At 43.1% G+C, this 22,200-nt stretch overlaps 1 protein-coding gene across 4 annotated transcripts in view; it reads left to right on the forward strand.

The window, feature by feature from the left end:
* CALCRL (calcitonin receptor like receptor) overlaps nucleotides 1-22,200 on the forward strand; it is a 70,918-nt gene that overhangs the window by 47,350 nt on the left and 1,368 nt on the right. For 3 of the 4 annotated variants that reach the window (XM_050983683.1, XM_050983685.1, XM_050983684.1), the window contains exons 10-13: nucleotides 59-125; nucleotides 5,596-5,814; nucleotides 6,179-6,220; nucleotides 12,100-15,829. In XM_050983683.1, the coding sequence (XP_050839640.1) occupies nucleotides 59-125; nucleotides 5,596-5,814; nucleotides 6,179-6,220; nucleotides 12,100-12,321 (550 nt within the window). In that variant the 3' untranslated portion in view covers nucleotides 12,322-15,829. Of the gene's footprint in view, nucleotides 1-58; nucleotides 126-5,595; nucleotides 5,815-6,178; nucleotides 6,221-12,099; nucleotides 15,830-22,200 lie in introns of those variants that run through there. The other variant, XM_050983686.1, reaches the window with a different exon arrangement.

Raw genomic sequence — 22,200 nt, forward strand, 5'->3', positions numbered from 1 at the left:
AAAACCAAACCAACAAAGCTAACAAATGCCTTTTTCTTTACCTGTTTGTTTTCTGTAGTTGTTGGATCAGCTCTGACACTCATCTGCTTTACATCATCCATGGCCCTATTTGTGCTGCTCTCTTGGTAAGCACTTTTCAAATAATATTTTGTTTTCTTGGGTTTTTTTTCTGGCTGCTCTTGATGAGCTTACAAAGGTAAGAGCCTTAAGCTAACATTTAGAGGTCGCTGTCGCTTGTGAGCCTGCTGCTTACCCAGCAGGTGCCTCAGACACACAAGATGCAAGAACTCTTGGCTTATTAAGGATGTGTGCTTCTGGTCCTTGGAGAAACTCAGGGTTTCCAATTTTGATTATCATTCCACTTAAATGCTAGCAACAAGGAAGGACTAAAGCTTACCTGGAGTACTGGAGGAGAATTTAAAATCCTTTCTTTTTGCTGAGAATGCCTCTCATGGCCAGACTCATTTCCAGGTGGACCCTGCTAGGAGCCTCACTGTGTCACTGTGCTGTGGCCAAGCAGCCACCAGACTGTCTGAGGTTCAGGGAAGAGGGGCTTTGGATGCCAGGACTGACTGTGGGTGGGAATATGGGATGGAGAGAAATCACAGCAGGCACTTTGTGAGAGAACCAGTGCAAATGGTTCTGCCAGTACCTGTGACTGCCCCTGTTCTGATACTAATTTAGCACTGTCTGCTTTGGCCACTGGGGTATTGCAGCTCCTCTGTTTCTGGAGTGCTCAGGAAATCTTAGAGCACTGTGTTCTGTCTGACACCCCAAGTCAATGCCAGCTCTATTCAGTGTTCACTACTAAATGAAATTCTGGGTGAGTAACTGAGGACATTACTGCATAAAAATCAATCTTGCATCTCCGTTGCACTAGGACTGGATTTACCCTATTAAATTCAGGCAGTAGATTGTTGCTAAATAGAAATAGGTGTGCACTTAAACAGCTATCATAATTAAGATAATTAGCATAGAAGCATTCCATATGGCATTAGCCCCTGACTGTGTATGACAGTCATTTGTTTTATTGTAGCAGAAACCTCAGGCTGATCTGGCCAGACTGCGGGGTCCTTGGCTGTTGACTTTTCTCCCCACTTTTCAGTTCACAAAAATAAGTTGATTAGGAATAAAAATCTTTATGGAAATTCCTTCCTAACTTTATGGAAATTAATTTCAGTTTCTGATCTACACTTTGCCCTTCTGTTACCTTGTTAATGAATACCTGTGGAGGGCATTCAGTGAATAGAAAATTCTCTCAGAAGACCATTGCATAAATCCTGGGATTCTTGTGATTCCCTTTTTCATTCACAGTGAAATTAACTAGTGAATTTAATTTTGAAGACTGTGATGATACCATGACACACCGGAGCCCCTCTGTGTGGGCAGCCAGAGCAATACCCATGAAGTTATGGAGAGCTGTGACCTTTGGCGTGTGAATTATTGCTGGTAATCTCTTGTCCTGTCAGACAGGTCTGCTGTATCTGTTCATGTAAGGATCAGCTGTGTTCTAATCTGTAATCTCAGACCCAGTTCTAAATCCTTTCAGTTTTTATTCTCTCTGCTTTACACAGAAGATGAAACCCTGTTTTCACAGAAAAATATAGGGTTTTTTTTCAGGTGGGTTGTTACTTCCATTGTTCTGGTGTCTCTTCACAGATATATCACTTAAGTAGAACTCTTTCAAAGACAATTTGTATTAGAATTTGCTTTCAATAGCAATGTAAAAATTTGTGTAAAAGCTATGAGACTGTACTATCTTCCATGAAGTGACCTCATTTTAGGATGTAAGGTCATTTTTTTCTCCTTCTAAGCAGTGGCCTCCACAAAATTGCACTGCAAGTGGCCAGACTCTTGTGGGATTCAAATGCTCTGGATCCGTCCCAAATGACCAAGTCTTGTTTCTATTCAAGGCCACATTCAGAATGTTCTTTGATTTTACTGGAGGCATAATAATCATCTCTGTGGGGTTGGTCTGGGCAGAGTCTTTGTCCATCCTCTTTGCAATTTACAACTTTGTTCACCTGATATTCCTATCTTTTTCATGACCGACCTAAAAGTGTTTCTCTTGTATTTTTCTTGCCTCAGTACAATGAGTAAATTTATTTGAAAGTCATGCGGGAATAACAGATTAAACTGTACATCTTGCTTGTAATGTGAAAGTACTTTAAAAGAGCTGCTTTCCTTTCTGGAAGCAAAAAAAAAAAAAAATTGTTTCAATTTAGAAAAGACAAGGCAGGGCTAAAGATGTTAGATTAAATGCATGTGTTGAGGCTTTGTGAACAGAACCCTCATTTGCTTAAGCAGTTTGCTTGCCAGATACAATTTCCAGGCATGGAAATTTTACTAGGCATGACCTGCTTCAGTCGACATTTAAGCATAACGAGGGGGAAGACACTGTTTCTATTTGCAGGAGCAGATCTCAAAGAACATGAAGGGGACTGTCAAGTTGGTGCCAGGGAGAATTGGCAGAAACCAATGGGAATTTAACTCTTGTACACCACTGAAAATCCTACAATTACACAGAGTTAAAAACAACGCTGCTTTTGTGGTCCCTGTTGTTACGTAACTGTGGTCAGTTCTTCTGCCAAAGAAACAGGAGCAGACATAGGTTGCACTTTGATTGGAATTGTCTTCAACTGACCATTAAATTACAACTGTCTGCCTAAGCACTCACAATTAAAGAAACAGAGGGGGAATGAGACAGCAGAGGGTGATGTTAGTTTGCATGCTAGACAAATATTGATCAAAATTTTGAGGGCGGAGGGGAAAAGGAATTGGTTTGCACTTCAGTGAGAGCAGTACTGATTTCTATGTAGACCTCAGATGTGCCAGTGCTCTTGTGGTTTTGTTTGTTTGGGTGCCTCTGGGTTATTTAGCTATACCATTTTTTATATAAATATTGTCACAGGGATTTTCCTTTCTCCCTTTAATGCTGCTGTGTATTGCAGTCTGACAGACCACTACAGATGCAAGTTCTGAGTAACGGTGTGCTAGAAGTAGTTCAGGTGCTCCCCGCTTTGTCTTTCATGTTCTTGTGTTTAATGACTTTAAGCTGAACTTGGTGCCAGGCTTAGGAATTTAGAAGTTGAATGCTCAATTGTGCAGGCAAAGATATGGAGGTGAACAACTGTACTAAAAGCCAGGCAGTGGCTACCAACTGATATCTAAAAATATCTGAGTGCCTGGAGTGAGAATGGCCTGTTTATATCATCCTGAGGAAGAATTGAAACAGAATTTAAACCGACAAGGATTACTATACTGCTTAGTGCAAACTCAGCATGGAGAAAAGTAGAAATATCAGGGACATGAGGAGAGTTTAATTCAAAAACTGCAGCCCTATTTACTTAGGAACTCAGCTTCAGTTCATTGCCACTCTCAAGCCAGACTCTAAATGCTCCTGAGTTTCCAGTATAGGCACCAACACCTTTTTTTGTGTCTAGGACTGCCTTCTCTGCCTTTGTTTCTATTTTTGCTCAGTTGCCTTGTTCAATTTTCAGGTCACTGTGGGGCTGTTGCTATTTCACTATGTGTTCATTGTGCAGATAGCACAACAGAGCCTTTAGGCTTTTCCAAACCGTCACAGTCAATTTGATGATAATGTGCATGCAAAGAGTTCCACTGCCCTACTTTTGCTTAAAGGTAAAAATCTACTCAGCACCTTACTTAAATCCAGGACCTGCTTTCATCACTTAATTAAAAATTCAGTTCATCCCGATCTCACTCTTATTTTCTGACAGAAGAAATATTCATCAAAAATTGGTGCTACATACTTGTACTGACACTCATCCTGTTCTACTCAGCTCTGCCCTCTGCTTTGCCTCCTCCAGCTTTCTGTTTTCCCATTTTGCTATTTACAAACTCTTTGCATGCTTAATTTTGTGCATTTTGGTTTTGGTGGGTGAAGCAAATAGAAAACCAGCTCATTGGGTGCTGCTATTTATGCCTGGCTGCTGCAACTTTCATCCTCAGCTAGCACTTAAGGGCAGTGTTATAGGAATCGGCCACACTACCAAAACATGAGAGGACAGAAAACTCAGTGTTTGAGACGTGTTAATATTGAGGAAGTAGATTTGAGAAGGATTAAATTTAGAAATGGAAATGGAAGAAGGACTCATTGTCTGCACGTACTATAGGAAGTTGGATAGGGATCGTGGGCTACATAAAATCTAAATAAATCCCTTGAGAAAGAATCAGAAGTCAGCTACCTTTAAGCTTTGTTTAAACAAAGCTTAAAGGTAGCTGGAGGCTTCCAGGAGAACTTCATGCAGTAGTTTCCTATATCAAACAGCTTCCTGTTAGAGTTATTTAAATAGCATGTAAGTAGAATATAAATAACATCCCATATCTGTAAAGGGCCGTGTGGCTATAATAGCACACCGCTATTTTTTCTGAAAGCCTGAACTGACAGAAAGAATTCTTCCAAGGCTGTGGAGCATGACACCCATGGTCTGAAATGCCTTCCCTGCTTGCACTTCTGCTACAGCAAGACAGAGAATTCCTCCTAGACCAGGAATTCTGATGTGTTTTAGAAGGGATTTGTCCATCTGCCAGCTTCTTCCCCTACCCCCCTTTTGTCTCTAGTTGGCAAGGGCAGGCAATCCTGTGGAGGCAGAGAGAGGAGCAGAGCCTCTGTCCCTTCCACAGCAGCTCCCCAGAGCATCTCTGTCCTGTCTGTGCCTGGTTTAAGGGCCGGGACTGGCTGAGCTCTCAGGGTCTCATCTGCCTGCAGCTTCCACCAGGGGCTGCACAGGAAGTGAGGGTGGGCTGGGGTCATCCCTAGGGCTGCTGTGCCTCTGGTTCCTCATCCCTGGGGGGTGTGTGTGTGTGTCTATCCATACACATACCTCTGTGTGTGTATCAGTTTTGTGCTTGCTCACAATGACCGTTTGGGATTAAAAAATCCCAAAATCTTGGTCAAATCACGAAAAAAACCAGAAATAGACCATTTCTAACAAAAGAAAGCCTTGGTAACTATGAAAATAAACAAGTTCAGTAGTGCAAAGGAATGACATAAAGCATCATCTCAGTGCTTGCCCCATTGGCAGCTCTGCTGAAAGAATAAAAGATCCAGCCATTGGCTGCTGGAAGATTGCCAAATCCACTGTTTGTCTAGAGGAATATACAGTTCCTCGTAGCAGCATTTTGGTGATTTTTTAATTATTATTCTGATTTTACCTTCTCGATAAGTTAACCAAATTCACATTTGAAAAATAAAAAGTAGCTTTTTGAAGAACCATATTTAAATACAAGGAGGGAAAAGCATCATCCTGTCTCTTGACCAACTTGAAAAGAATCAATCCTTCACCCATGCATTGTTACTGGCATCAGAGAGAAAGGTGTGTGGGTTGTTACCACTGGCAGGTACTTTGCTTACCTGCCAGAGTTTGAGGAATGGGTGTGGATACTGGAAGTTAGAGCCACATCTCACTTACTTTAGGTGTTTTCAAAGATGTTTGTCTGATATCTGTTGTATAATCACAGGGTGATTATGCAAGCAGGGTGAGTTTGTGTTGTCTGGTTTCCAGTCTCACAAGTCAGTGTGTGGGATTATTTTCCAGATCTCTTTCTCAGTGTCAATTCATTTTCCGACAGGTGAACCTTTTCTTCCTGCTGAACATTGTTCGTGTTCTCATAACCAAGCTGAAAGACACCCACAAGGCTGAGTCCAACCTGTACATGAAGGCAGTGAGAGCCACCCTGATTCTTGTCCCTCTCCTTGGCATCGAGTTTGTGCTGTTCCCATGGCGACCCGAGGGCCGGATCGCCGAGGAGGTGTACGACTACGTGATGCACATCCTCATGCACTACCAGGTGGGGAGCAGCACCCAGCCCTGGCTCCCCTGAGCTCAGAGCAGCTGGCATGGCAATCAAATAAAAGAGAAATGGTCGTGTTATTGCAGTTTTTAAAGATCTTCATCCAGTAGTCTCTGATTTCTCGGTATGCTGGATTTTCATTTACTTGCCTTCCAATTTTCAAAGGAAGGAAACATCATGGCAGAAAGCTGGCCCCCTGTATTTAGTGGTCTCTTTTTAGGAATAGTTCATCATGTTTCGATTTGTCCTGCATTTTCTGTGCTATCTATATCTGAATTTTATTAGAAACCTTTAATTATCTCACACCTGAAATAGCCCAAATGCATATGAATTAAAGCAGAATCTTTGTTTTATTTTACAGGGTCTACTGGTGGCTACAATTTTCTGCTTCTTCAATGGCGAGGTAGAGTAACAACTTTTACTATATCTATAATAATTATTCTTTTTTATATGTTTCTGTTTCAGCAATTCAGGAGGTGGTATTTTTTTTCTTTTTGTTTTTTAATTTTATGTCTAAATTTGTCTAAATTAAAAGAAGAAAACACAGTATCAGGATGCCAAAAGCAGATCTTGGAAAGGACTGTGGGATAATTCATGGCACCATTAAATGTGTTAAGACTGATTCTTGGGTGCTGAGCTATACATACTAGTCTTGATCAAGAAATTGAAGAGAGTTGTCACATTGCTATAAAGTCCAGATAAATACCATAACACTGAAAAGCAGTTCAACACTCAGAAGGCTTTTTTGTCTGGAAAAACCCAGAAGGGTTTTTTTTGTCTCTGTTGGAAGCTGTACAGGATGTTATCCTGGAGAATCTCTGCTTGGTCCTTCTGTAGCAGGAGTAGGACCACACTGCACAGGTGTAGCTGGGCTGGGGTAGGGCTGTACCCCATGTCACGGGGGTACCCCATTCTAGGGGGCTGGAATTGGATGGTCACTAAGGTCTCTTCCAACCAAACTCCCTCTATGAGTCTGGGATTGTTTCATGAGGCTCTCTGAGAAAATTTTAGGCTGAGGTTTGGAAAAGTGTTTTTTAGCACAAGCGAAAAGCAGCATTCCAACAGTCAGACCTTAACAGCTTGGTGCACTTAGGGCAGGAATTTGTGTGGGTCACAAGTGCATTTTTATGGCACCATGATCAGCCAGTTCCAAGGACAGACCTTATTCTGACATTAGAGGATTGTGCTAGGTTTCAGCAATAGATGGTATTGATCCTGTTGAAGCTAACCAGCTGTTATCTTGGCTACCTCAAGGGCCCTGGAGTGCACAGGGTGACTTTCATGTAGAAACTCTTGCCCCAGGCTGTAGAGAGTACACTTCCAGAGGCTTAGTGTCAGAGATCAAAGTAGTAGGAAGGCTAAAAAAATTTATCTGAAATTGTTAATGTTGCTTTTGCTTGCAAAAAAAAAAAAAAAAAAAAATCCCAGCAATCCCAAAACAAATGAACAAAATATCCCCACCAGAAAACTAACTGGTAATTTGCCAACACTTTTGGAAGAGGAACAATTACAATGCTATACTTATTCCTACACATCTGTTTGCTCATTTGTTCTACATTTAGTGTGGTTACAGTGTAGGCTGTAAGCAGAAATTTGGGAGTAACCAGATGTTTTCCTCAGACTGAACCCTCAGGGTTTTTTATCTAAGATTGTGCCAGTGTGTTTCTATAGTGTTCTTGGGCAGTAATTTTTACTCAAAGGTAAATATTTCACTAATGCTAGAATTGATTAGAGTAGATTGCCCTTCCTTCTCTTCCCAAGTCCAAAGCTGAAAGAATTGCAGTGAAACTACTGTGGGCTTCGAAGGTTTATTTGGGTGTCTTTGTTGTGTGTCCCCCCACCCAAATGCATGAGTCTCAGTGATTTTTTTTTTTTTTTTTGCCAAGGAGCCATAAAATATGAAGATAGGCTTGTCTGGGGCAGGGGCCTTGATCTGATTTACCATAGAGTAGATGCAGGTTCAAGTCCCTGCTCATACATTTACTTCAAAGCAAGAACAGCATTAAGTGTTCTGGATTGGATATGATTACTTGCCCTCACTCTGCATTGACATCTCACACACTCTTTCCCTTCTGCAGTGCAGAAAGCTCAGGATGCCTTCACAATGCCATAGTATAGTTCAGAATGCCTTCTAAAAACAGGTATTTTGAAAAAAAAAATCAGTTTGTTCTGCTCCAGTAGAAAATTAAGGAGGAAAGGTGGAAAACCTTGAAATTTCTGCAGTATTTATGAAACAATATTGTCCACTGCTCAGTTCTGTCTTCATCCTTGTGCCTCTTCCAAGGCTGCTTTTCGTTTTAAATTATGATTGATTCTGAAATCTATTCCAGTATCTGTTAATATTTCATTGTTACAAACTCATATTTTTTAACATATCCTTTTCTGCTGTGTAAGAAAAACCAAACCTGAGTCATCCCCTAAGTTCACCATGGGCTCCTCAGGGGTAAAAGATGAGCTCTTCCACAACTCCTATAAATGCTAATAAGTGAATCACTGCTTGACTATCTACTGGCAGAATAATATTTAAAGGAGGACATAGGTATTTTAACATTTATTAATTTAGGAGTTCAATTCTTAGACTATAGACTTTGACTTATTTAAACATAAATGTCTGTATTTGTTCTCTGGAGAGTGGAAATTTATCCTTTTTAAACCATTTTTGAGTCCAGTGCTTCAGTGACCACTATTTGCTTTTTTAAAATGATTTTCAGTACACCTTGCTCAAGAAAGGACTTAGTGCTTTATAAACAACTGTATGGCTTAGAAAATGCAAGGGGGGAGAATGTAGGTAGGGGAAAATGCCAGCACAGAAAAAATGTCTTTCCTTTGTGTCCTAAAAGGTTCCAGCCCCAGCAAGTGGGATGAAGGACAGGGGTATTAGCAATTAAAAAATGCTAAAAGCACTAGTTTCTTTCTAAGTCTTAGCCTGTTACTGTACATTTTAGTGTGTTCTGCACCAAATATCAGGAGCCAAATCCTGTTCAAGCAAGACGCTTCTGGCCAAAAAGTGAACAAAAGTGATCTGCTAGGATAGAACTTCAGTGAAGATGAATTAAGAAATGTGAGAAAAATAGCTGGTATGTGCTGCTGACTGTAGCCAAGGAACATCTCCAGTTTGCTGAGCAGAGCAGCCAGGGATGGCCTGTCAAATCCAGTTCTTACAGGCACTGCAGCTGCTGGCCACAGAGCTCCTCCAGACAGGGTGGATGTGCAAGCCCTTCAGCTTGGATCCTCTGTGGCAGGGCTTCCCCAAGGACACTCACAGTCAGTCTGCTCATGGGCCAGCAGCCCACCGTAGGATGCTCTCAACACATCAGGTTTGCCAGCTTCAGATGGCCTGGAGTGGCTTCTGGGGTCATACAAGCTGTGGTCAGAGGAGAAGCTTGCCCCAGATCTCTGATCAACCAGTAGGAAGATTCCTGTTGAAATTTTAATAGCAGGTGCTGTAATGAGCTACATGATCTGTGTAAGCCTTGTGGGGTTTGTTTGCTTTTTTTCCTTTCATTTCATGGCTCCACAGAAATGTTGCCCTGAAAAGCATAGTCTCAGGTTTGCAAGGTTATACAATCTGTTGTACAATAGATGAGACAGATGAGGCCGTGTTGTGGTTTGAGTTTTTTGGGGTTTTTTTCCTCCTGGTTGGCTACTGAGCTGTTTCATTTGTCTGATATTTAACATCAAGCTAGCAGTCTTATAGGGCTGGAAGGAGTCCTTCCTGCAAACTCATCAAATCCAGCCATTATTAAGTTATAAGGTGAGAAAGAATGAAAGATTCTTCCAACTGGGATCAGCATCTCTGTTAATGACTGAGAAACACAATTATAATATTATAATTTTTTTTTTTCATTCAATGCTTTCCTTAATATACTTTCTTGTAACAAATTTACAAAATTCTACCCCTCCTGAGCTGAATTTACAGCTCCATGCCACTGCTCAAAGCCGAGAAGAAAGTGGTTAAAGCTCTATTCTCACTTTGTGGGCAGACACACATATTGTTAAACAGAGCGTAATTTCTTTTTCCCATCTTTTTCTGTAAATGATTGAAAGGTTAGAGGAGACTGAAAGCCACTCACAACAGATGAAAGGATATAAGACCCTCCAAGAACAGACACACAGCAGGACAGGGCGTGCAGTCCTGATTCAGCAGTGATGGAGAGGCTTTGGGAAGAATGCCAGGAATAGTGGCTCAGTTAGAAATGCATGAAGAGAGCGTGATGGGCACTGGGGCAGGCAGAGAGGAAATGCTCTTTGCCCATAGAGGAAACCCTTTTTATAGCTCTCTGTCCCTGGCATGGAGCAGCTGGACTGCTTTCCCCTGGCACTAGCCCCAAGACACTTGTCTTGCAGGGATGCTGGTGGCTCTCAGGAGCTATGGAATCCTTTAGGATTGGTCAACAAATGCTATTAGCAAGCAAAAATAAGATGAACAATTGTTACTGAAGGAACCAGGAGAAGTATGGGAGAGGAGTGGAGTGTGTAATTTGGCAAGCCTAGTTAATCTCCCAGCTCCGCCAAGAGACTTCTTTGACCTTGTTAAACCATTTAGTTCCAGTTGCTGGCATTTCCCCCACCTCCAGCCTGTTTTGTCTAAAGTGAAAATTGCTCAATGTGTAATTTTTTGCATGTGTGTCTACGTTCAAACTCTGAGCTTATTGAAGTAACTGACTGTGAAAGGAGAACAAATATCACATAGCTTAGTGATGAACACTGATTGATTGATTCCAAACTAAATTCCAAGCTTCCCTCTTGGAAAAGCTGGAATTTTGAATATGCTCCTTGTCTTGGCTTTATGATAGATTACAGGAGATGGAGTCAAATTGTGCAAAGACTTAAGGTTCTGTATTTGCTCTGTTCTAAGGTTCTGTGTAATGCATATAATAATTAATCAAAAACTTCCCATGCTGAAACAAGAACTCAGCCTTTAGGCTCTGAAGAAGTACACAGTTTTGATATGAAAAGCAATAGGAGCTGAAACTCAAAAGTGTCAAGATTGTTGATTTCTCAGTGTTTGAAGATTTGTGTTTAGATGTTTGGAGTGGATTAGAAAGTTTTTATGAACAGTAAGAAAGCATTTCCTTTGCCCTAAAATGCTAATTTGTTATGTTAATTGGTTGATACTTCTTTCCTTACTCTAACATGTCCTTGTGAAGGATTTAAGAAATATGAAGTTCTCCTTTAAACAGAGGTTTCTGATACCAGACTGCGGGAAGTCTAAAAACTACATCCCTTTTCTTGAATTTATTTTTATTTTTCATGATTAAAGCCCGAGTAAAAAGAGACAAAAGGAGCCATTGTGTGAGGGAAATGGAAAGCAAACATAAACCCTGAAGACATACGGAAAATCCTAAAACTATTATTATAAACAATATGAGCAATTAACTGGGGCAGTCACTGTTCGCTGGTTAGCAGTTAGGACTGCTTTCCGTACAAAGTTTGGCTGAAAAGGAAATTAAATATTCATGACTTGTAGGCAGTTTATTTTAAAGTAGAAAAATGTTTGAAACGCCACAACAGGAGCTATTACCATTGTTAGCATTCCCCACTTGGCATGCTCCCTGAAAGACTAATTCTTTGGGAATGTCATGAATGTCATACTTCATCGCTCCACTCTGCACAGGTGTTTAACCATATTGGAGGGGAGGAAGGCCATGACAAACATCACATCCTTTCAGTGCAGACGTGTAAACCAATGGGGCCTTCAGCTGTTTGATCAGCTTTATTTTTAACTCTCCTAGAAACGTGGAGTTCAGGAATTTGTCCTTCTAGTCATTTGCTTAAGGTATGGTCAGAAATTGGGAAAGACTGACTTGTGCCAAAAGACCAAAAGACTGACTTGTGCTAAAATCATGTAATGATTACAGCAAATGTAAATTATGGTTTGTTGAGAGTAAATGAATTTACAGATGCTGAGGATGTGGCCTTTTGGAAATAAGGACAAACAGAAATTATCTTTTCCACCTCTGTTTCTGATCTATCCTTCCCTGGACTACAGTTCACAGGGGAGGAAGCAGAAAACTGTGTGGCTGCTGTTCCTCCTCTAACCTGTGCTTTTCCTCAGCAGCTAGTACACTACAATTGTAAAATGCCATTACTTCACACCAAATTTACTGAAAAATGATGCTTACCTAAGTGGTGAATAATTGAGAACGCCTCAGTGCTAAATGGCACGTAGGTAGGTGTCCTTGCCCAGGATTTCTGAGCCTTGCTGTCCCATTTGCTGAGACAAAAAACAAAGCCCCTGAGCTGTGGTTTATGTGCTTTTTGCTTTGTCTGGGGGCACAGGTGCAGGCAGTGCTGAGGAGGCACTGGAACCAGTACAAGATCCAGTTTGAGCACAGCTTCAGCCACTCAGACGCCATGCGCACGGCCTCCTACACCGTGTCCACCATCAGCGACGTGCAGGGCTACGGCTACAGCCATGACTGTGCTGGCGAACACCTCAATGGCAAGGGCTACCATGACATGGACAGCGTGGCACTCAAGACTGAGAAGCTCTATGGCTGAGGGACTGCCCCCTGCCCCATGCCTTGTGCCAATCCACAGCTGATCCATTGACTTCATGGCCAGAAGATCTCAGCTACCTTGGAATATGTTCTTCTCCTGGATGATGCAAACTAAACCGACACGTTGCTCATGTATATGTGTGTGTGTGTGTATACACACACGTGCATATATACTTGTTTGTGTTATCTATACAGTATGGACATCTGTACATATATATCTATATATGTATGTGCCTTTACACAGGGATACAAACTTTGCCTCTTCAGTTTCTACTGTGTAGACAAAGTTGGCAAATTTTTGTACAAAGGGAATCAATGAAGGATTTCTTATTTTCTTGGAAGTTTGTATAAGACTGTGCTGTGTTGAAGCCACATCATTTGCCTATAGAATCTTAGAGTGTAAATACCATACTCTGTTGTCTTAATTCAACCTAAAACAGAGCAAAGCAAAATGGTTTAAATAGGTGCAATAATAACAAGAAGTTTTCCAGGTTCTTTTTTTGGTCCAGCTTTCTTTCCTTTGGCCGTCAAAAAAGCCTGACAGGTAGTCTGAGGTAACAGATTCAAAGATAGATACTGCTGTTTTGGTTAAACAGCAGATTGACGTTTTGCTTTGGTTTGGCCAGTTTGTTTTCTTCCCACTGTTTTACACCAAGCACAGACACTACTTCCAGTGTGAGCCTTCATGTACTTCTGTACTGCTATGTACTATCTTGCACCAAGATTTGAGCAATTTTATTTAAGCCATTTCAGGATATTCAGAAGTGTCTCCTTCTCCTGAATCATATGGAAGTTTCTTGGATTTAACAAAGACAGGACTGATGAGGCCTCACCGCCAGAGAGCAAAGGAGTAACCTGAGTCACTGTGAGTCCCTCCAGACACTCTTAGTAACTGCAGCTGGTGGAACTTTATTATGTGCTTAAGGAATCTACTCAGCTGGAGAAGGTCATGTACAGAATTCCTTGTGGCATTGTTCTGATTTTACTTTGATGTATTTCCCTGGCCATATGCTTGATAACTTACTCCTTCACTCTTGGGGCAAAGTTTGGGTTAATTTTGCTGCTGTTTTTGCTGTCTGAGGTGAGCGTGCAAGACTGAGCACAGTGCACATGTCATACTACCTTTAAAGCCCAGTATAAGTTTTGTATGATAAAGGTTAAAAACTTTAGGGATTGAGAATTTCAATATTGTTTTAGATTGGTTGATTCTGAATCTCTGTCTCAGTTAATTAGCTAAGAGCAGTACTTTATATGTTGTTTCTTTGGTTCTGCTGGTGCATAACGGCCTCACTGAAAACTAGGAGGCTGTCAGGAAGGTCTTGAGAAAATGTGTCTTTATAGAAACTTGTATTTTTCTTAAATCCTTATGCTTTAAAGAAATAGTAGTTTTGTTAGGTGAAATGACAAAAATGCTCAAGAATGAGGGCATGAAATGAGGTGAGCTCACTGAAAATTAAAAATGTAAGAAAAAATTTTATGCATTTCATTTGCAGATAAGTCTACTTAAAGTGGGGAAAAACCAAAATTAGGCAGAAGAAAAATTAGGTGGTGGAACTGTTTTGCTAATGAACTTATTACTGATGAATGCAGTCCAGTGAAAAAATTGGAAGACAGTTCTTTCTGGGACCAGTTTGAAATAATTTTGCATACAAAATTATTGTATACAAGCCACCTTGACTTTGACATTTAAACATTTTTGTCAGTAGTTTCTCTCTGTGCTTCAATAGTGTCTAGGTAATTTTCAGTGTTTATTACTTTGTGACTTCTTAAGGTGTTTAAAGCTTTGTACTTACAAAGAAAACATTAGGAGGATGTGGCAAGGTCCTGCCACTTGCACCTTTCTTTAGTTTTTTTGACAGTTCTTATGTCTGGAGTTTGAATATAGGAAGTGTTTTATTATTGATACAGTTTCACAATATAGAATTTCAACTAGGATGCACAAATGAAGATTTCTTCTCTTCTGCAGGGCTGTCTGGTCAGTTGATGGGGATGATTTGAAGAATCTGTTGGATTGTGTAGAGTAGTGTGCGACCTGGCAATCAGATGTCACAGTCTCTTAAAATTTAAGAGTGACAGTAACAATGTCTGCTACAACATGACTAGAGGTTATTTACAACTCTGCTTGCTGATCTTTGTAGTGTTACTTAACATTTGTGCCATGTTCTGAAGATATCAGTGGTGCAGAGAATCCCTGCTCCAGTGTAGCAGCTTTACAATTGTGGGACCAGATCATCAGCTGGTATAAATCTGTCTTGAGTTTCCTTTACACAATCGGCAGGTACCACTGAGACTCAAAGCCCAGACAGGTGTCTGTCCATTTAAATGTGCTGTAAACCATTTATGGCACATTATTAGACAATTATTTCATGGTACCTGGTGGATTGTTGTTGTAATTAACAAATAGATGTTGGTTTAGAGTGTGATACAGTATTAGACTTTAATTAAGCTTCTTTCTCAGAGAGGCAGTTCAAATTTACCAGACTACAGATTTTGTCATTTAATATATATTTCTATTAGAGAAACATGTAATTATAATTTAGGAGGGAAAATTGTTTTTACAGAAATTACCCTAATTCTAGGTGGACAATCACAGCTTCCTTCTAGGCACACACCTCCCCATCTTCACTTTGGAAAAGAAACACAGCCAGCTGGATGTGCAAGAAAATCTTTCTGGCAGTGAAGGGTCACATGGTATAGCAGAGCTGTATTTCCCCTCTCTTGCTGAGATTAGATAATCTGTTTTCTAATTTGCATTGGAAAATACCAATTCCTTGTTTTCCTACCTCACCTTTTTTCAGTTTCTACATAGCTAAGAGAAGGGTCTGCTTTTTAAAATGTTTTTCTGTCACCATAAGTTAAAATCAAATTTTTATGCTGATTTCTCATGGCTCTCTTCCACTTTACAGAATGTTGTAGTCCATACCTGTCTTCTCTGGGATGGAAGTAAAATCTCTTTTGGTGGGGCTGTGGGATTCCTTTGAACATGCAGATTATTATTTTTTTATTACGTGTTATTATTTGCTGGGGGTTTTTTTGGTTTTTTTAGTGTGGATTTATTGTATCAATCTACAGGGGCTACAGCAATAGTTGTCTTATATTTTTTATCTGTAACACCAGCATGTTATGATTCAATGAGAGAAAATGTCTATTTTTAATGCTACTGTCTTCAAGTAATAAATGGCTGCATTGCAGGGTCCCTCAGCTGGTTTTTTTAATGTTGGCATTTATGTTATTCAGTTTTTCATGGTGGTGATTTATAAGTGCATTTGGCTGTAGAAATGCTGCAACATGTACTCTTTTTGATGTCAAGAAACATTTGGGCTGGCAACCAGGCAACAGTCATTTATTGTGCTATGCAAATAAGATTAATATGCTTACACTAAGAAGAAAATGGAAAAAATGTGAAGTTATTTTTTTGGTTGTTTCATTTTCACCTTGTTCATATGAATCATGCATTTTAATTGCTGAGAAAAGTATTGTTTCTGATCAATAAAATATTGCTCCATTTATTCATCTCTCTTGTTCTGTAATATAACAAAGCTGATATAACAACTGGCTTTCACAGATGTCTTAACTCTCTGCTAGTTAAATATTAACCCAGGGAGAAAGTAATTACATAGAGTTATTAATAATTATTGTGGTTTAAAGTGTTTTTCAATACTTATATTTAATACTAGAGTGCTGAATTTCTGGAGGAAGTTTGTACAGATAATATAAGACGACTGGACATAAAATTATTTAACTGAAAGTTTCATGTTCCTATTTCTTGTCTTCTGAATCCACCTTTTAATAAAAAGTTATTAATAGTTGCTTACATTAAGCCAAAATGTCTGTTTCATCAGAAACTAACAGCAGAGACGAAATTGAGTGTATCTATCTTCTTCATCCCATCAGTTGAGGTGGAGGTAGATAAGCAAACCTGATCTCAAATAAAAAAACCCAAGGAATATTTAACCATACCAGGGGATCTTAAATACTGGGTGTTAATACTGCTGTCTGCCTTTGCCCCTATTTAAAGTGTGCCAATATCCATCCAAGAAATGCACAATCTCCTGCCTCACTTCATGACTTCTCAACAGCAACCTGTAATTGCAGGTAGGTTTTTTTGAGCTCCAGTTCCTGGGACCAAGTGTCAGGCAGTAGAAGTTGTTACAGACTCTGAGTTTTGTCTGTTCCTTCGGTTCTTTACCAATATTCCAACTTACTGATTCTCTGTATGTACAGAGTCCATTTAACAATTATTCGGTTCTGTTATACAAGTAACTGTGGAGAAGAAGTAAATCCAATCCCCCAAATCCAAAGCTTCTTATTACAACATTTTATTCTAACTCACGGTCATCGTTTGAGCCTGGCACAATGCCAGTGCCCCCACGAGAATACCTCTTTCCCTGGCATCCACTGTGAGATGTGATCAGAGACAGAGCAAAGGAGGCTTCAACTTGAGGTCGAAAAGGAAAAAAACTTTATTAACCTAAAGCTACAAAGAAAAACACACAGAACACATAGAACACAAGATGAAAACCTTCCAAATTTCTTCCTCCTCCCCCCAAAATTTCACCCCCTGGGGCCGAGGGGTCTCTTGAACAGAGATCATCTTCTTCTTCTTCTTCGAAGCGGAGGGCACCACCACCACCCCCCTCACCCGTCGTCTCTGTTCACACACCTCCACATCACCGCACTCTCCTGGCTCTGAGCCATCGCCTCCCCCTAGAATGCAGTCTCTGTGTCACAGGAACACAAGGGGTTCTGCTGTGGCTATACAAGAAAAGTCCAGCCAAAGGCCACTCCATCATCTCCTCCCACCTAGGATTCTTCTCAACATCCTCTCAATCTCATCAACTTCAGGAAGAATCAGCATTTGCAAGGTTTCCATCCTCCCCAGAAGGGTTAAAAGTCCCAGGCCTGATGGTTTGCTTCATGAACTCCCACGCCTGGCTGCCCTGCTGGGCACCCCTCCCTTCTCCTTCACGCCGTCCGCGCTATCACAGGCACCGGCTCTGGCCCTCTCCCTCTCTCCAGGGGGGGGTAATGGGGGATGGCTGCCCAAAGCCCTCGCAATGTTCTCCTCCACCCTTGGGCCCAGGCCTGGTCTACCTCCCTCCAGCCGCATGGCTCCCCTCCCCCCCTGCCCAGCTCAGAGCTGGGCAGGGAGGATCTGGTCAGTTCAAAACCGGAACCCAAAGAGAGAAATTCCCCTGGGAGTTCACAGCTTTTAACCCCCTGTGTTCTCAGAGGCGTATCCATGCCCTCAGTGAACAAACCAGTTGCCAATATTAAAATCTGAACACCGATTGGCTTGACCACACCATCACAAAAAACTTCATTTCCTCTCAAACCACGACACTCACACACAGCAGTAGGAATGGATAGCTACAGTAGCATTTTCCAATGCAGTATAGGTGTCCTTGTCAAACCAGCCCAAGTTTTCGCTGGTGCCAGCTTGGGTCTGGGAGGCATCCTGCACAATGCAGAATTTTAGGAGCCAGCTGGCCACTCAGGGCCACAGGACCCTGAACACCAACACTGGCCCTTTTCCTTGAGAAACTCATCAGCCAAGTTCATGATGGCAGATTGCAGGAGTTACATGGCACTGTCAAACCAGCTCAAGTTGGCAGTGCTGTCAGCTTGGGTCTGGGAGGCATCCTGCTCAATGCAGAAGGTGTGCAGGTGTAATGATGACCACAAGGGTCTTAGGATGAGGGAAGAGATGGAACCTTGACTCTGTGTTTCAAAAGGCTTGATTTATTATTTTATGATATATTAAAACTCCACTAAAAGAATAGAAGAAAGAATTTCATCAGAGGGCTAGCTAAGAATAGAAAAGGAATGAATAACAAAGGCTCGGACTAGCCGAGAAAGTCTGACAGGTGGACTGTGATTGGCCATTACTTAGAAACAACTACATAAGACCAATCACAGATCCACCTCTTGCATTCCATAGCAGCAGATAATGATTGTTTACATTTTTTTCTTGAAACCTCTCAGGTTCTCAAGAGAAAAAATCCTAAAGCAAAGATTTTTCAGAAAACATGGCTGAGACATGCAGGCAGCCGGCAACTCCAGGCCACAGGCCCCTCAACACTAACGCTGAACCTTTTCCTGGGGAAACAAAACTCACCAGACCAGGGTGCTGACGGCAAATTGCAGGAGGCACTTGGTACTGTCAAACAAGCCCGAGTTCCAAGTGGTGCTGGCTTCGGTCTGGGAAGGTGCTGGTTTCTGCCTCTTCGGGAGGCATCCTACACAATGCGGAATTTCAGCAGGTAGCCAGCCACTCTGGGCCACAGGCCCCCGAACACCAGTGCTGGCCCTTTTCCCTGGGAAACAAAACTCACGAGCCTAAGTTCCTGATGGCAGACTGCAGGAGGCACTTGGCACTGTCAAAGTAGCCCGAGTTGTAAGTGGTGCCGGCTTCGGTCTTGGAGGCATCCTGTGCAATGCGGAATTTTGGGAGCCAGCCGGCCACGCCGGGGGACAGGCCTCTGAACATCAATTCCGGCCCCTTTCTTGAGGAAACAATCCTCACCAACCCAGGTTCCTGATGCAGATTGCAGGAGGCACTTGGCACTGTCAAAGCAGCCTGAGTTGCAAGTGATGCCGCATTTGGTCTGGAAGCAATCCTGCACAATGTAGAATTTCAGCAAGCAGTAGACACTTCAGGCCACAGGCCCCTGAACACCAACACCGGCCCTTTTCCCAAGGAATCAAAACTCACCAGCCTAAGTTCCTGATGGCAGACTGCAGGAGGCACTCGGCGCAGTCAAAGCAGCCCGAGTTGGCACTAGTGCCAACTTGGGTCTGAGAGGCATCCTGCGCAATGTGTAATTTCATCCAGCAGTGGGCCAGTCAGGGACACAGGCCCCTGAGCACAAACACCGGCCCTTTACCCTGGGAAACAAAACTCATCAGGAAGATTCCTGATGGAGGATTGCAGGAAGCACTTGGCATTGTTAAAACATCCTGAGTATGTCGTGGTGCCAGCTTGGGTCTTGGAGACATCCTGCGCAATGAGGAATTTCAGCAGGCAGCAGGTCACTCCGGGCCACAGGCCCCCGAACACCACCACCGGCTCCTTTCCTTGAAGAAGAAAACTCACCATTTCCAGGTTCCTGATGGCAGATTGCAGGAGCCACTTGGCACTGTCAAACCAGCCAGACTTGGTATTGCTGCCAGCTTGGGTCTGGGAGGCATCTTACACAATGTGGAATTTCAGCGGGCAGCCAGCTATTTTGGGCCACAGTCCCCTGAACACAAACGCCGGCCCTTTACCCTGGGAAACAAAACTCACCACTGTGGGAGGAGACCCCAAGGACTTTGGGGTGGGGATGCCATGGGAGGACACTCTTGTGTGAACATCAATCAGCTGCGGCTCCCTCCCCTAGTTCTGGAAAGTTCTGAGTTCTCTCCTTACCCATTGGTTCATATTTTAACACCTCCCTCTTCCCCCTCTTTCATCATTTGAGTACCCCTAGTCACTCCACTCTGGCTCCTCCCCTGGTCCCCCTCTCGATTGGATCTGTGTACCCCAGACCCTCCTGCTTGTCACATTGTTATAAACCCTGGCTCTACCCCTGTTCTGGGCTTTTTGCCACCTGCTCCCTATCAGCCTGGTTGTGTCCCTGCTTTGCTCCTCTCTACCCCCCCGGACCCTTCCTGGACCCTCTGCATCGCCCTGAATAAACCTGGTTGGATTCCCGGCAGCGTGTGCAGAGCCCTCCTTCCTTTCCTAGCCGGCAAAGGAAGAGCTTATCCGGGACTGAGTGCAAGGTGGGCTGCAGAGGCAGTTCCCCTGGAGCTGGTCGCCCCGCCCCTGCCCAGGATTTCTCCCCCGCATGGAAGAAGTTGTGGCTCGGTTTCCCGCACACCACCCCAGGTCTTTTATGTCAGAGCTCAGGAGGAACTTGGCACTGTCAAACAGCCCAAGTTGGGCCTGTGTTGCCAGCTTGGGTCCGGGAGGAATTCTGTTCAATGCAGAATTTCAGCAGACAGTGGGCAGCTCTGGCCCATAGTCCCCTGAACACCAACGCCGGCCCTTTACCATGGGAAAAAAAACTCACCAGCCCAGAATTGAGATGGCTGATTGCGGGAGGTACTCAACACTCTTAAACCAGCAAGGGTTGGTACTACTGCCCAGCTGGGTCTGGGAGGCACCCTGTGCCATGCAGAATTTCATCAGGCAGCCGGTCAGTCAGGGACACAGGCCCCTGAAAACCATCGTCAGCCCTTATCCTGGGGAAATAATACTCATCAGCCAGGTTTCTGAAGGCAGATTGCAGGAGGAGCTTGGAACTGTCAGACCAGCCTGAGTTGGTACTTGCATGCACTTTGCATGGAGAGGCATTCTGCGCAATGCAGAATTTCAGCAGGGAGACAGCCACTCTAGGCCACAGGCCCCTGCACACCACCGATGACCCTTTTCCCGAGGAAATAAAACTCGTCAGCCAAGTTCCTGATGGCAGATTGCAGGAGGCATTTGGCACTGTCAAAGCAGCCCGAGTTGGCAGGGGTGGTTTCTTGGGTCTGGGAGGCTTCCTGCACAATGTGGAATTTCAGCAGGCAGCTGGCCGCTCTGGGCCCAGAGCCCCCTGCACACCAAGGATGGCCTGTTTAACAGGGAATTAAAACTCATCAGCCCAGGTTCCTGATGGTGGATTCCATGAGGCATTTGGCAAGGTCAAAAATGCCCCAACTGGTACTGGTGCCACCTTGGGTCTGGAAGATATTCTGCGCAATGCAGCATTTCAGTCAGTAGGTGGCCACTCCGGACCACAGGCCCCAGAACACTACTGCTGGACCTTTTCCCTGGTAAACAAAACTCACCAGACCAAGTTCCTGATGACAGATTGCAGGAGGCACTTGGCACTGTAAAAGCAGCCCGAGTTGGCAGTGCTGCTGTTTGGGTCTTGGAGTCATTCTGCACAATGCGGGATTTCATCAGGCAGCCAGCCAGCCACTCATGGCCACAGGCCCCTAAAGACATACGCCAGCCCTTTTCCCGGGAATGCCAAACTTATCAGCCCAGATTCCTGATGGCAGATTGCAGGAGGCACTTGGCCCTGTCAAACCAGCCCAAGTGTGTAGGGGTGCTAGCTCGAATCTGGGAGGCATCCTGTACAATGCAGAATTTCTACAGGTAGCCAGCCACTCCAGGCCACAGGTCCCTGAGTACAAACGCCGGCTTTTTTCCATGAGAAAAAAACTCATCAGCCAAGTTTCTGAGGGCAGATTGCAGGAGGCAGTTGGCAATGTGTTCCAGATTGCAAGGCAAGTTATATTCTATTACCATTTGTATGGCAGATGTCTTGTGTCAAGTGGGCAATTCTCCTTCTCTCTCTCCCTGAGTGATCATAATCACTCCACCCTCCACAGGGGACATCTGCTGATAACAAGCTATTGAATGTCACTGCATGACTGATAAGAACTGTAACATCCCATTGTGAGATGCTCCACCCAGAAGGAGGAGCCAAGCATTGCTACCCAGATATAACTTGGAGATTCTGAAGCACCAGCGCAGCTTCCCACTAGATTCCCCAGAGGAACAGCAGCTGCTTCTACTTCCATGGCTCTGCGGAAGAAGAATACACCCTTTTTTCTAAAGGACTCCCCTGCTCCAATAGAACCACATCTGACACTTCGGGAAGACAGCAGCCACTTTTCCAACTGCTACCAGTACCATGACCAAAAATGTTGAGTTCTGACTCTGTCAGTGTTGTTAAAGAACTGTTATTTCCTGCTCCCATATTTTTTGCCTGAGAGCCCCTAATTTGAAATTCATAAAAAATCGGAGGGGTAGGGAGGGTTTGCATTCTCCATTTCAAGGAAGGCTCCTGCCTTCGTTGGCAAGCACCTATCTTTCCAAACCAAGACACACTGTCAAACC

The sequence above is a fragment of the Serinus canaria genome, chromosome 25 (genome assembly GCF_022539315.1).
Source record: "Serinus canaria isolate serCan28SL12 chromosome 25, serCan2020, whole genome shotgun sequence".
Classification (NCBI taxonomy): domain Eukaryota; kingdom Metazoa; phylum Chordata; class Aves; order Passeriformes; family Fringillidae; genus Serinus; species Serinus canaria.